This window comes from Heteronotia binoei, chromosome 5 (assembly GCF_032191835.1).
Source record: "Heteronotia binoei isolate CCM8104 ecotype False Entrance Well chromosome 5, APGP_CSIRO_Hbin_v1, whole genome shotgun sequence".
In the NCBI taxonomy this organism is placed as follows: Eukaryota; Metazoa; Chordata; class Lepidosauria; order Squamata; family Gekkonidae; genus Heteronotia; species Heteronotia binoei.
In genome coordinates, this window is record NC_083227.1 from 38,371,983 (window position 1) to 38,384,913 (window position 12,931).

The 12,931-nt window shown below is 51.7% G+C and overlaps 1 protein-coding gene across 1 annotated transcript in view; it reads left to right on the plus strand.

The window, feature by feature from the left end:
* Positions 1 to 12,931, plus strand: part of LOC132571963 (mucin-3B-like) — a 64,007-nt gene that overhangs the window by 9,578 nt on the left and 41,498 nt on the right. Inside the window, exons 4-7 of the mRNA XM_060238756.1 lie at positions 4,748 to 6,229; positions 6,584 to 8,119; positions 9,284 to 10,765; positions 11,120 to 12,655. Of these exons, the coding sequence (XP_060094739.1) occupies positions 4,748 to 6,229; positions 6,584 to 8,119; positions 9,284 to 10,765; positions 11,120 to 12,655 (6,036 nt within the window). The remainder of the gene's footprint in view (positions 1 to 4,747; positions 6,230 to 6,583; positions 8,120 to 9,283; positions 10,766 to 11,119; positions 12,656 to 12,931) is intronic.

A 12,931-nucleotide genomic window follows, 5' to 3' on the forward strand; every position in this document is an offset into this window, starting at 1 on the left:
AGGCAACACCAGTCCAATAGAAACAACCCCTCCAATCCCAACCGCTGAGGCTACGAGCATCACGAGCCCAAGAGAAACAAACTCTCCTGTTCGAACCACTGAGGCTACAAGCATCACGAGCCGAAGAGAAACCAGCTCTGCTATCCCAACCACTAAATTCACTGGTGTCACCAGCCCTGGAGTAATGAGCTCTCCTGCCCCAACCACTGAGGGAACAGGCGACACCAGTCCAATAGAAAAAACCTCTCTAATCCCAACTGCTGAGGCTACGAGCATCACAAGCCCAAGAGAAACAAACTCTCCTGTTCCAACCACTGAGGCTACAAGCATTACGAGCCCAAGAGAAACCAGCTCTGCTATCCCAACCACTAAATTCACTGGTGTCACCAGCCCTGGAGTAAGGAGCTCTCCTGTCCCAACCATTGATGCAACAAGCATCATCAGCCCAAGAGAAACCAGCTCCCCTGTCCCAATCACTGACGTCACTGGTGTTACCAACCAAACAGCAATGAGCTCTCCTGTCCCAACCACTGAGGGAACAGGCATCACCAGTGCAAGAGAAACAACCTCTCCAATCCCAACCGCTAAGGCTACGAGCATGACGATCCCAAGAGAAACAAACTCTCCATTTCCAAGCACTGAGGCTTTGAGTATCACGAGCCCAAGAAATACAAGCTTTCCTGTCCTAACCACTAAAGTCACTGGTGTCACTAGGCATGGAGGAATTAGCTCTTCTGTCCCAACGACTGAGGTTACAAGCATCACAAGCCCAAGAGAAACAAGCTCTCATTTCCCAAACACTGAAGGTACTGGTGTCACCAGCTCAGATGCAATGGACTCTCGTGTCCCAACAACTGAGGCAACAAGCATCATCAGCCCAAGAGATACCAGCTTTCCTGCCACAACCACTAAAGTCACTGGTGTCACCAGCCAAAGAGCAATGAGCTCTCCTGTCCCAGCCACTGAAGATCCTGGTGCCACTAGCCCAGGAGTAATCAGCTCTCCTGTCCCAACCACTGAGGGAACAGGCAACACCGGTCCAATAGAAACAACCTCTCCAATCCCAACCGCTGAGGCTACGAGCATCACGAGCCCAAGAGAAACAAACTCTCCTGTTCCAACCACTGAGGCTACAAGCATCACGAGCCCAAGAGAAAATAGCTCTGCTATCCCAACCACTATATTCACTGGTGTCACCAGCCCTGGAGTAAGGAGCTCTCCTGTCCCAACCACTGATGCAACAAGCATCATCAGCCCAAGAGAAACCAGCTCTCCCGTCCCAAGCACTGAGGCAACAAGCATCATCAGCCCAAGAGAAACCAGCTCTCCTGTCCCAACCACTGATGCAACAAGCATTATCAGCCCAAGAGAAACCAGCTCTCCTGCCCCAACCACTAAAGTCACTGGTGTCACCAGCCAAAGAGCAATGAGCTCTCCTGTCCCAGCCACTGAAGATCCTGGTGTCACTACCCCAGGAGTAATGAGCTCTCCTGTCCCAACCACTGAGGAAACAGGCAACACCAGTCCAATAGAAACAACCTCTCCAATCCCAACCGCTGGGGCTACGAGCATCACGAGCCCAAGAGAAACAATTTCTCGTGTTCGAACCACTGAGGCTACAAGCATCACGAGCCCAAGAGAAACCAGCTCTGCTATCCCAACCACTAAATTCACTGGTGTCACTAGCCATGGAGTAAGGAGCTCTCCTGTCCCAACCACTGATGCAACAAGCATCATCAGCCCAAGAGAAACCAGCTCTCCTGTCCCAACCACTGAGGCAACAAGCATCATCAGCCCAAGAGAAACCATCTTTCCTGCCACAGCCACTAAAGTCACTGGTGTCACCAGCCAAAGAGCAATGAGCTCACCTGTCCCAGCCACTGAAGATCCTGGTGCCACTAGCCCAGGAATAATCAGGTCTCCTGTCCCAACCACTGAGGGAACAGGCAACAGGAGTCCAATAGAAACAACCTCTTCAATCCCAACCGCTGAGGCTAGGAGCATCACGAGCCCAAAAGAAACAAACTCTCCTGTTCGAACCACTGAGGCTACAAGCATCACGAGCCCAAGAGTAACCAGCTCTGCTATCCCAACCACTAAATTCACTGGTGTCACCAGCCCTGGAGTAAGGAGCTCTCCTGTCCCAACCACTGATGCAACAAGCATCATCAGCCCAAGAGAGACCAGCTCTCCTGTCGCAACCAGTGAGGCAACAAGCATCATCAGCCCAAGAGAAACCAGCTCTCCTGCCCCAACCACTAAAGTCACTGCTGTCACCAGCAAAAGAGCGATGAGCTCTCCTGTCCCAGCTACTGAAGATCGTGGTGTCACTAGCGCAGGAGTAATGAGCTCTTCTGTCCCAACCACTGAGGGAACAGGCAACACCAGTCCAATAGAAACAACCCCTCCAATCCCAACCGCTGAGGCTACGAGCATCACGAGCCCAAGAGAAACAAACTCTCCTGTTCGAACCACTGAGGCTACAAGCATCACGAGCCGAAGAGAAACCAGCTCTGCTATCCCAACCACTAAATTCACTGGTGTCACCAGCCCTGGAGTAATGAGCTCTCCTGCCCCAACCACTGAGGGAACAGGCGACACCAGTCCAATAGAAAAAACCTCTCTAATCCCAACTGCTGAGGCTACGAGCATCACAAGCCCAAGAGAAACAAACTCTCCTGTTCCAACCACTGAGGCTACAAGCATTACGAGCCCAAGAGAAACCAGCTCTGCTATCCCAACCACTAAATTCACTGGTGTCACCAGCCCTGGAGTAAGGAGCTCTCCTGTCCCAACCATTGATGCAACAAGCATCATCAGCCCAAGAGAAACCAGCTCCCCTGTCCCAATCACTGACGTCACTGGTGTTACCAACCAAACAGCAATGAGCTCTCCTGTCCCAACCACTGAGGGAACAGGCATCACCAGTGCAAGAGAAACAACCTCTCCAATCCCAACCGCTAAGGCTACGAGCATGACGATCCCAAGAGAAACAAACTCTCCATTTCCAAGCACTGAGGCTTTGAGTATCACGAGCCCAAGAGATACAAGCTTTCCTGTCCTAACCACTAAAGTCACTGGTGTCACTAGCCATGGAGGAATTAGCTCTTCTGTCCCAACGACTGAGGTTACAAGCATCACAAGCCCAAGAGAAACAAGCTCTCATTTCCCAAACACTGAAGGTACTGGTGTCACCAGCTCAGATGCAATGGACTCTCGTGTCCCAACAACTGAGGCAACAAGCATCATCAGCCCAAGAGATACCAGCTTTCCTGCCACAACCACTAAAGTCACTGGTGTCACCAGCCAAAGAGCAATGAGCTCTCCTGTCCCAGCCACTGAAGATCCTGGTGCCACTAGCCCAGGAGTAATCAGCTCTCCTGTCCCAACCACTGAGGGAACAGGCAACACCGGTCCAATAGAAACAACCTCTCCAATCCCAACCGCTGAGGCTACGAGCATCACGAGCCCAAGAGAAACAAACTCTCCTGTTCCAACCACTGAGGCTACAAGCATCACGAGCCCAAGAGAAAATAGCTCTGCTATCCCAACCACTATATTCACTGGTGTCACCAGCCCTGGAGTAAGGAGCTCTCCTGTCCCAACCACTGATGCAACAAGCATCATCAGCCCAAGAGAAACCAGCTCTCCCGTCCCAAGCACTGAGGCAACAAGCATCATCAGCCCAAGAGAAACCAGCTCTCCTGTCCCAACCACTGATGCAACAAGCATTATCAGCCCAAGAGAAACCAGCTCTCCTGCCCCAACCACTAAAGTCACTGGTGTCACCAGCCAAAGAGCAATGAGCTCTCCTGTCCCAGCCACTGAAGATCCTGGTGTCACTACCCCAGGAGTAATGAGCTCTCCTGTCCCAACCTCTGAGGAAACAGGCAACACCAGTCCAATAGAAACAACCTCTCCAATCCCAACCGCTGAGGCTACGAGCATCACGAGCCCAAGAGAAACAATTTCTCCTGTTCGAACCACTGAGGCTACAAGCATCACGAGCCCAAGAGAAACCAGCTCTGCTATCCCAACCACTAAATTCACTGGTGTCACCAGCCCTGGAGTAAGGAGCTCTCCTGTCCCAACCACTGATGCAACAAGCATCATCAGCCCAAGAGAAACCAGCTCTCCTGTCCCAACCACTGAGGCAACAAGCATCATCAGCCCAAGAGAAACCAGCTTTCCTGCCACAACCACTAAAGTCACTGGTGTCACCAGCCAAAGAGCAATGAGCTCACCTGTCCCAGCCACTGAAGATCCTGGTGCCACTAGCCCAGGAGTAATCAGGTCTCCTGTCCCAACCACTGAGGGAACAGGCAACAGGAGTCCAATAGAAACAACCTCTCCAATCCCAACCGCTGAGGCTAGGAGCATCACGAGCCCAAAAGAAACAAACTCTCCTGTTCGAACCACTGAGGCTACAAGCATCACGAGCCCAAGAAAAACCAGCTCTGCTATCCCAACCACTAAATTCACTGGTGTCACCAGCCCTGGAGTAAGGAGCTCTCCTGTCCCAACCACTGATGCAACAAGCATCATCAGCCCAAGAGAAACCAGCTCTCCTGTCCCAACCACTGAGGCAACAAGCATCATCAGCCCAAGAGAAACCAGCTCTCCTGTTCGAACCACTGAGGCTACAAGCATCACGAGCCGAAGAGAAACTAGCTCTGCTATCCCAACCACTAAATTCACTGGTGTCACCAGCCCTGGAGTAATGAGCTCTCCTGTCCCAACCACTGAGGGAACAGGCGACACCAGTCCAATAGAAAAAACCTCTCTAATCCCAACTGCTGAGGCTACGAGCATCACGAGCCCAAGAGAAACAAACTCTCCTGTTCCAACCACTGAGGCTACAAGCATTACGAGCCCAAGAGAAACCAGCTCTGCTATCTCAACCACTAAATTCACTGGTGTCACCAGCCCTGGAGTAAGGAGTTCTCCTGTCCCAACCATTGATGCAACAAGCATCATCAGCCCAAGAGAAACCAGCTCCCCTGTCCCAATCACTGACGTCACTGGTGTTACCAACCAAACAGCAATGAGCTCTCCTGTCCCAACCACTGAGGGAACAGGCATCACCAGTGCAAGAGAAACAACCTCTCCAATCCCAACCGCTAAGGCTACGAGCATGACGATCCCAAGAGAAACAAACTCTCCATTTCCAAGCACTGAGGCTTTGAGTATCACGAGCCCAAGAGATACAAGCTTTCCTGTCCTAACCACTAAAGTCACTGGTGTCACTAGCCATGGAGGAATTAGCTCTTCTGTCCCAACGACTAAGGTTACAAGCATCACAAGCCCAAGAGAAACAAGCTCTCATTTCCCAAACACTGAAGGTACTGGTGTCACCAGCTCAGATGTAATGGACTCTCGTGTCCCAACAACTGAGGCAACAAGCATCATCAGCCCAAGAGAAACCAGCTTTCCTGCCACAACCCCTAAAGTCACTGGTGTCACCAGCCAAAGAGGAATGAGCTCTCCTGTCCCAGCCACTGAAGATCCTGGTGCCACTAGCCCAGGAGTAATCAGCTCTCCTGTCCCAACCACTGAGGGAACGGGCAACACCAGTCCAATAGAAACAACCTCTCCAATCCCAACCGCTGAGGCTACGAGCATCACGAGCCCAAGAGAAACAAACTCTCCTGTTCCAACCACTGAGGCTACAAGCATCATGAGCCCAAGAGAAAATAGCTCTGCTATCCCAACCACTATATTCACTGGTGTCACCAGCCCTGGAGTAAGGAGCTCTCCTGTCCCAACCACTGATGCAACAAGCATCATCAGCCCAAGAGAATCCAGCTCTCCCGTCCCAAGCACTGAGGCAACAAGCATCATCAGCCCAAGAGAAACCAGCTCTCCTGTCCCAACCACTGATGCAACAAGCATTATCAGCCCAAGAGAAACCAGCTCTCCTGCCCCAACCACTAAAGTCACTGGTGTCACCAGCCAAAGAGCAATGAGCTCTTCTGTCCCAGCCACTGAAGATCCTGGTGTCACTACCCCAGGAGTAATGAGCTCTCCTGTCCCAACCACTGAGGAAACAGGCAACACCAGTCCAATAGAAACAACCTCTCCAATCCCAACCGCTGGGGCTACGAGCATCACGAGCCCAAGAGAAACAATTTCTCGTGTTCGAACCACTGAGGCTACAAGCATCACGAGCCCAAGAGAAACCAGCTCTGCTATCCCAACCACTAAATTCACTAGTGTCACCAGCCCTGGAGTAAGGAGCTCTCCTGTCCCAACCACTGATGCAACAAGCATCATCAGCCCAAGAGAAACCAGCTCTCCTGTCCCAACCACTGAGGCAACAAGCATCATCAGCCCAAGAGAAACCATCTTTCCTGCCACAGCCACTAAAGTCACTGGTGTCACCAGCCAAAGAGCAATGAGCTCACCTGTCCCAGCCACTGAAGATCCTGGTGCCACTAGCCCTGGAGTAATCAGGTCTCCTGTCCCAACCACTGAGGGAACAGGCAACAGGAGTCCAATAGAAACAACCTCTCCAATCCCAACCGCTGAGGCTAGGAGCATCACGAGCCCAAAAGAAACAAACTCTCCTGTTCGAACCACTGAGGCTACAAGCATCACGAGCCCAAGAGTAACCAGCTCTGCTATCCCAACCACTAAATTCACTGGTGTCACCAGCCCTGGAGTAAGGAGCTCTCCTGTCCCAACCACTGATGCAACAAGCATCATCAGCCCAAGAGAGACCAGCTCTCCTGTCGCAACCAGTGAGGCAACAAGCATCATCAGCCCAAGAGAAACCAGCTCTCCTGCCCCAACCACTGAGGGAACAGGCAACACCAGTCCAATAGAAACAACCCCTCCAATCCCAACCGCTGAGGCTACGAGCATCACGAGCCCAAGAGAAACAAACTCTCCTGTTCGAACCACTAAGGCTACAAGCATCACGAGCCGAAGAGAAACCAGCTCTGCTATCCCAACCACTAAATTCACTGGTGTCACCAGCCCTGGAGTAATGAGCTCTCCTGCCCCAACCACTGAGGGAACAGGCGACACCAGTCCAATAGAAAAAACCTCTCTAATCCCAACTGCTGAGGCTACGAGCATCACGAGCCCAAGAGAAACAAACTCTCCTGTTCCAACCACTGAGGCTACAAGCATTACGAGCCCAAGAGAAACCAGCTCTGCTATCCCAACCACTAAATTCACTGGTGTCACCAGCCCTGGAGTAAGGAGTTCTCCTGTCCCAACCATTGATGCAACAAGCATCATCAGCCCAAGAGAAACCAGCTCCCCTGTCCCAATCACTGACGTCACTGGTGTTACCAACCAAACAGCAATGAGCTCTCCTGTCCCAACCACTGAGGGAACAGGCCTCACCAGTGCAAAAGAAACAACCTCTCCAATCCCAACCGCTAAGGCTACAAGCATGACGATCCCAAGAGAAACAAACTCTCCATTTCCAAGCACTGAGGCTTTGAGTATCACGAGCCCAAGAGATACAAGCTTTCCTGTCCTAACCACTAAAGTCACTGGTGTCACTAGCCATGGAGGAATTAGCTCTTCTGTCCCAACGACTGAGGTTACAAGCATCACAAGCCCAAGAGAAACAAGCTCTCATTTCCCAAACACTGAAGGTACTGGTGTCACCAGCTCAGATGTAATGGACTCTCGTGTCCCAACAACTGAGGCAACAAGCATCATCAGCCCAAGAGAAACCAGCTCTCCCGTCCCAAGCACTGAGGCAACAAGCATCATCAGCCCAAGAGAAACCAGTTCTCCTGTCCCAACCACTGATGCAACAAGCATTATCAGCCCAAGAGAAACCAGCTCTCCTGCCCCAACCACTAAAGTCACTGGTGTCACCAGCCAAAGAGCAATGAGCTCTCCTGTCCCAGCCACTGAAGATCCTGGTGTCACTACCTCAGGAGTAATGAGCTCTCCTGTCCCAACCACTGAGGAAACAGGCAACACCAGTCCAATAGAAACAACCTCTCCAATCCCAACCGCTGAGGCTACGAGCATCACAAGCCCAAGAGAAACAATTTCTCCTGTTCGAACCACTGAGGCTACAAGCATCACGAGCCCAAGAGAAACCAGCTCTGCTATCCCAACCACTAAATTCACTGGTGTCACCAGCCCTGGAGTAAGGAGCTCTCCTGTCCCAACCACTGATGCAACAAGCATCATCAGCCCAAGAGAAACCAGCTCTCCCGTCCCAAGCACTGAGGCAACAAGCATCATCAGCCCAAGAGAAACCAGCTCTCCTGTCCCAACCACTGATGCAACAAGCATTATCAGCCCAAGAGAAACCAGCTCTCCTGCCCCAACCACTAAAGTCACTGGTGTCACCAGCCAAAGAGCAATGAGCTCTCCTGTCCCAGCCACTGAAGATCCTGGTGTCACTACCCCAGGAGTAATGAGCTCTCCTGTCCCAACCTCTGAGGAAACAGGCAACACCAGTCCAATAGAAACAACCTCTCCAATCCCAACCGCTGAGGCTACGAGCATCACGAGCCCAAGAGAAACAATTTCTCCTGTTCGAACCACTGAGGCTACAAGCATCACGAGCCCAAGAGAAACCAGCTCTGCTATCCCAACCACTAAATTCACTGGTGTCACCAGCCCTGGAGTAAGGAGCTCTCCTGTCCCAACCACTGATGCAACAAGCATCATCAGCCCAAGAGAAACCAGCTCTCCTGTCCCAACCACTGAGGCAACAAGCATCATCAGCCCAAGAGAAACCAGCTTTCCTGCCACAACCACTAAAGTCACTGGTGTCACCAGCCAAAGAGCAATGAGCTCACCTGTCCCAGCCACTGAAGATCCTGGTGCCACTAGCCCAGGAGTAATCAGGTCTCCTGTCCCAACCACTGAGGGAACAGGCAACAGGAGTCCAATAGAAACAACCTCTCCAATCCCAACCGCTGAGGCTAGGAGCATCACGAGCCCAAAAGAAACAAACTCTCCTGTTCGAACCACTGAGGCTACAAGCATCACGAGCCCAAGAAAAACCAGCTCTGCTATCCCAACCACTAAATTCACTGGTGTCACCAGCCCTGGAGTAAGGAGCTCTCCTGTCCCAACCACTGATGCAACAAGCATCATCAGCCCAAGAGAAACCAGCTCTCCTGTCCCAACCACTGAGGCAACAAGCATCATCAGCCCAAGAGAAACCAGCTCTCCTGTTCGAACCACTGAGGCTACAAGCATCACGAGCCGAAGAGAAACTAGCTCTGCTATCCCAACCACTAAATTCACTGGTGTCACCAGCCCTGGAGTAATGAGCTCTCCTGTCCCAACCACTGAGGGAACAGGCGACACCAGTCCAATAGAAAAAACCTCTCTAATCCCAACTGCTGAGGCTACGAGCATCACGAGCCCAAGAGAAACAAACTCTCCTGTTCCAACCACTGAGGCTACAAGCATTACGAGCCCAAGAGAAACCAGCTCTGCTATCTCAACCACTAAATTCACTGGTGTCACCAGCCCTGGAGTAAGGAGTTCTCCTGTCCCAACCATTGATGCAACAAGCATCATCAGCCCAAGAGAAACCAGCTCCCCTGTCCCAATCACTGACGTCACTGGTGTTACCAACCAAACAGCAATGAGCTCTCCTGTCCCAACCACTGAGGGAACAGGCATCACCAGTGCAAGAGAAACAACCTCTCCAATCCCAACCGCTAAGGCTACGAGCATGACGATCCCAAGAGAAACAAACTCTCCATTTCCAAGCACTGAGGCTTTGAGTATCACGAGCCCAAGAGATACAAGCTTTCCTGTCCTAACCACTAAAGTCACTGGTGTCACTAGCCATGGAGGAATTAGCTCTTCTGTCCCAACGACTAAGGTTACAAGCATCACAAGCCCAAGAGAAACAAGCTCTCATTTCCCAAACACTGAAGGTACTGGTGTCACCAGCTCAGATGTAATGGACTCTCGTGTCCCAACAACTGAGGCAACAAGCATCATCAGCCCAAGAGAAACCAGCTTTCCTGCCACAACCCCTAAAGTCACTGGTGTCACCAGCCAAAGAGGAATGAGCTCTCCTGTCCCAGCCACTGAAGATCCTGGTGCCACTAGCCCAGGAGTAATCAGCTCTCCTGTCCCAACCACTGAGGGAACGGGCAACACCAGTCCAATAGAAACAACCTCTCCAATCCCAACCGCTGAGGCTACGAGCATCACGAGCCCAAGAGAAACAAACTCTCCTGTTCCAACCACTGAGGCTACAAGCATCACGAGCCCAAGAGAAAATAGCTCTGCTATCCCAACCACTATATTCACTGGTGTCACCAGCCCTGGAGTAAGGAGCTCTCCTGTCCCAACCACTGATGCAACAAGCATCATCAGCCCAAGAGAATCCAGCTCTCCCGTCCCAAGCACTGAGGCAACAAGCATCATCAGCCCAAGAGAAACCAGCTCTCCTGTCCCAACCACTGATGCAACAAGCATTATCAGCCCAAGAGAAACCAGCTCTCCTGCCCCAACCACTAAAGTCACTGGTGTCACCAGCCAAAGAGCAATGAGCTCTTCTGTCCCAGCCACTGAAGATCCTGGTGTCACTACCCCAGGAGTAATGAGCTCTCCTGTCCCAACCACTGAGGAAACAGGCAACACCAGTCCAATAGAAACAACCTCTCCAATCCCAACCGCTGGGGCTACGAGCATCACGAGCCCAAGAGAAACAATTTCTCGTGTTCGAACCACTGAGGCTACAAGCATCACGAGCCCAAGAGAAACCAGCTCTGCTATCCCAACCACTAAATTCACTAGTGTCACCAGCCCTGGAGTAAGGAGCTCTCCTGTCCCAACCACTGATGCAACAAGCATCATCAGCCCAAGAGAAACCAGCTCTCCTGTCCCAACCACTGAGGCAACAAGCATCATCAGCCCAAGAGAAACCATCTTTCCTGCCACAGCCACTAAAGTCACTGGTGTCACCAGCCAAAGAGCAATGAGCTCACCTGTCCCAGCCACTGAAGATCCTGGTGCCACTAGCCCTGGAGTAATCAGGTCTCCTGTCCCAACCACTGAGGGAACAGGCAACAGGAGTCCAATAGAAACAACCTCTCCAATCCCAACCGCTGAGGCTAGGAGCATCACGAGCCCAAAAGAAACAAACTCTCCTGTTCGAACCACTGAGGCTACAAGCATCACGAGCCCAAGAGTAACCAGCTCTGCTATCCCAACCACTAAATTCACTGGTGTCACCAGCCCTGGAGTAAGGAGCTCTCCTGTCCCAACCACTGATGCAACAAGCATCATCAGCCCAAGAGAGACCAGCTCTCCTGTCGCAACCAGTGAGGCAACAAGCATCATCAGCCCAAGAGAAACCAGCTCTCCTGCCCCAACCACTGAGGGAACAGGCAACACCAGTCCAATAGAAACAACCCCTCCAATCCCAACCGCTGAGGCTAGGAGCATCACGAGCCCAAGAGAAACAAACTCTCCTGTTCGAACCACTAAGGCTACAAGCATCACGAGCCGAAGAGAAACCAGCTCTGCTATCCCAACCACTAAATTCACTGGTGTCACCAGCCCTGGAGTAATGAGCTCTCCTGCCCCAACCACTGAGGGAACAGGCGACACCAGTCCAATAGAAAAAACCTCTCTAATCCCAACTGCTGAGGCTACGAGCATCACGAGCCCAAGAGAAACAAACTCTCCTGTTCCAACCACTGAGGCTACAAGCATTACGAGCCCAAGAGAAACCAGCTCTGCTATCCCAACCACTAAATTCACTGGTGTCACCAGCCCTGGAGTAAGGAGTTCTCCTGTCCCAACCATTGATGCAACAAGCATCATCAGCCCAAGAGAAACCAGCTCCCCTGTCCCAATCACTGACGTCACTGGTGTTACCAACCAAACAGCAATGAGCTCTCCTGTCCCAACCACTGAGGGAACAGGCCTCACCAGTGCAAAAGAAACAACCTCTCCAATCCCAACCGCTAAGGCTACAAGCATGACGATCCCAAGAGAAACAAACTCTCCATTTCCAAGCACTGAGGCTTTGAGTATCACGAGCCCAAGAGATACAAGCTTTCCTGTCCTAACCACTAAAGTCACTGGTGTCACTAGCCATGGAGGAATTAGCTCTTCTGTCCCAACGACTGAGGTTACAAGCATCACAAGCCCAAGAGAAACAAGCTCTCATTTCCCAAACACTGAAGGTACTGGTGTCACCAGCTCAGATGTAATGGACTCTCGTGTCCCAACAACTGAGGCAACAAGCATCATCAGCCCAAGAGAAACCAGCTCTCCCGTCCCAAGCACTGAGGCAACAAGCATCATCAGCCCAAGAGAAACCAGTTCTCCTGTCCCAACCACTGATGCAACAAGCATTATCAGCCCAAGAGAAACCAGCTCTCCTGCCCCAACCACTAAAGTCACTGGTGTCACCAGCCAAAGAGCAATGAGCTCTCCTGTCCCAGCCACTGAAGATCCTGGTGTCACTACCTCAGGAGTAATGAGCTCTCCTGTCCCAACCACTGAGGAAACAGGCAACACCAGTCCAATAGAAACAACCTCTCCAATCCCAACCGCTGAGGCTACGAGCATCACAAGCCCAAGAGAAACAATTTCTCCTGTTCGAACCACTGAGGCTACAAGCATCACGAGCCCAAGAGAAACCAGCTCTGCTATCCCAACCACTAAATTCACTGGTGTCACCAGCCCTGGAGTAAGGAGCTCTCCTGTCCCAACCACTGATGCAACAAGCATCATCAGCCCAAGAGAAACCAGCTCTCCTGTCCCAACCACTGAGGCAACAAGCATCATCAGCCCAAGAGAAACCAGCTTTCCTGCCACAACCACTAAAGTCACTGGTGTCACCAGCCAAAGAGCAATGAGCTCACCTGTCCCAGCCACTGAAGATCCTGGTGCCACTAGCCCAGGAGTAATCAGGTCTTCTGTCCCAACCACTGAGGGAACAGGCAACAGGAGTCCAATAGAAACA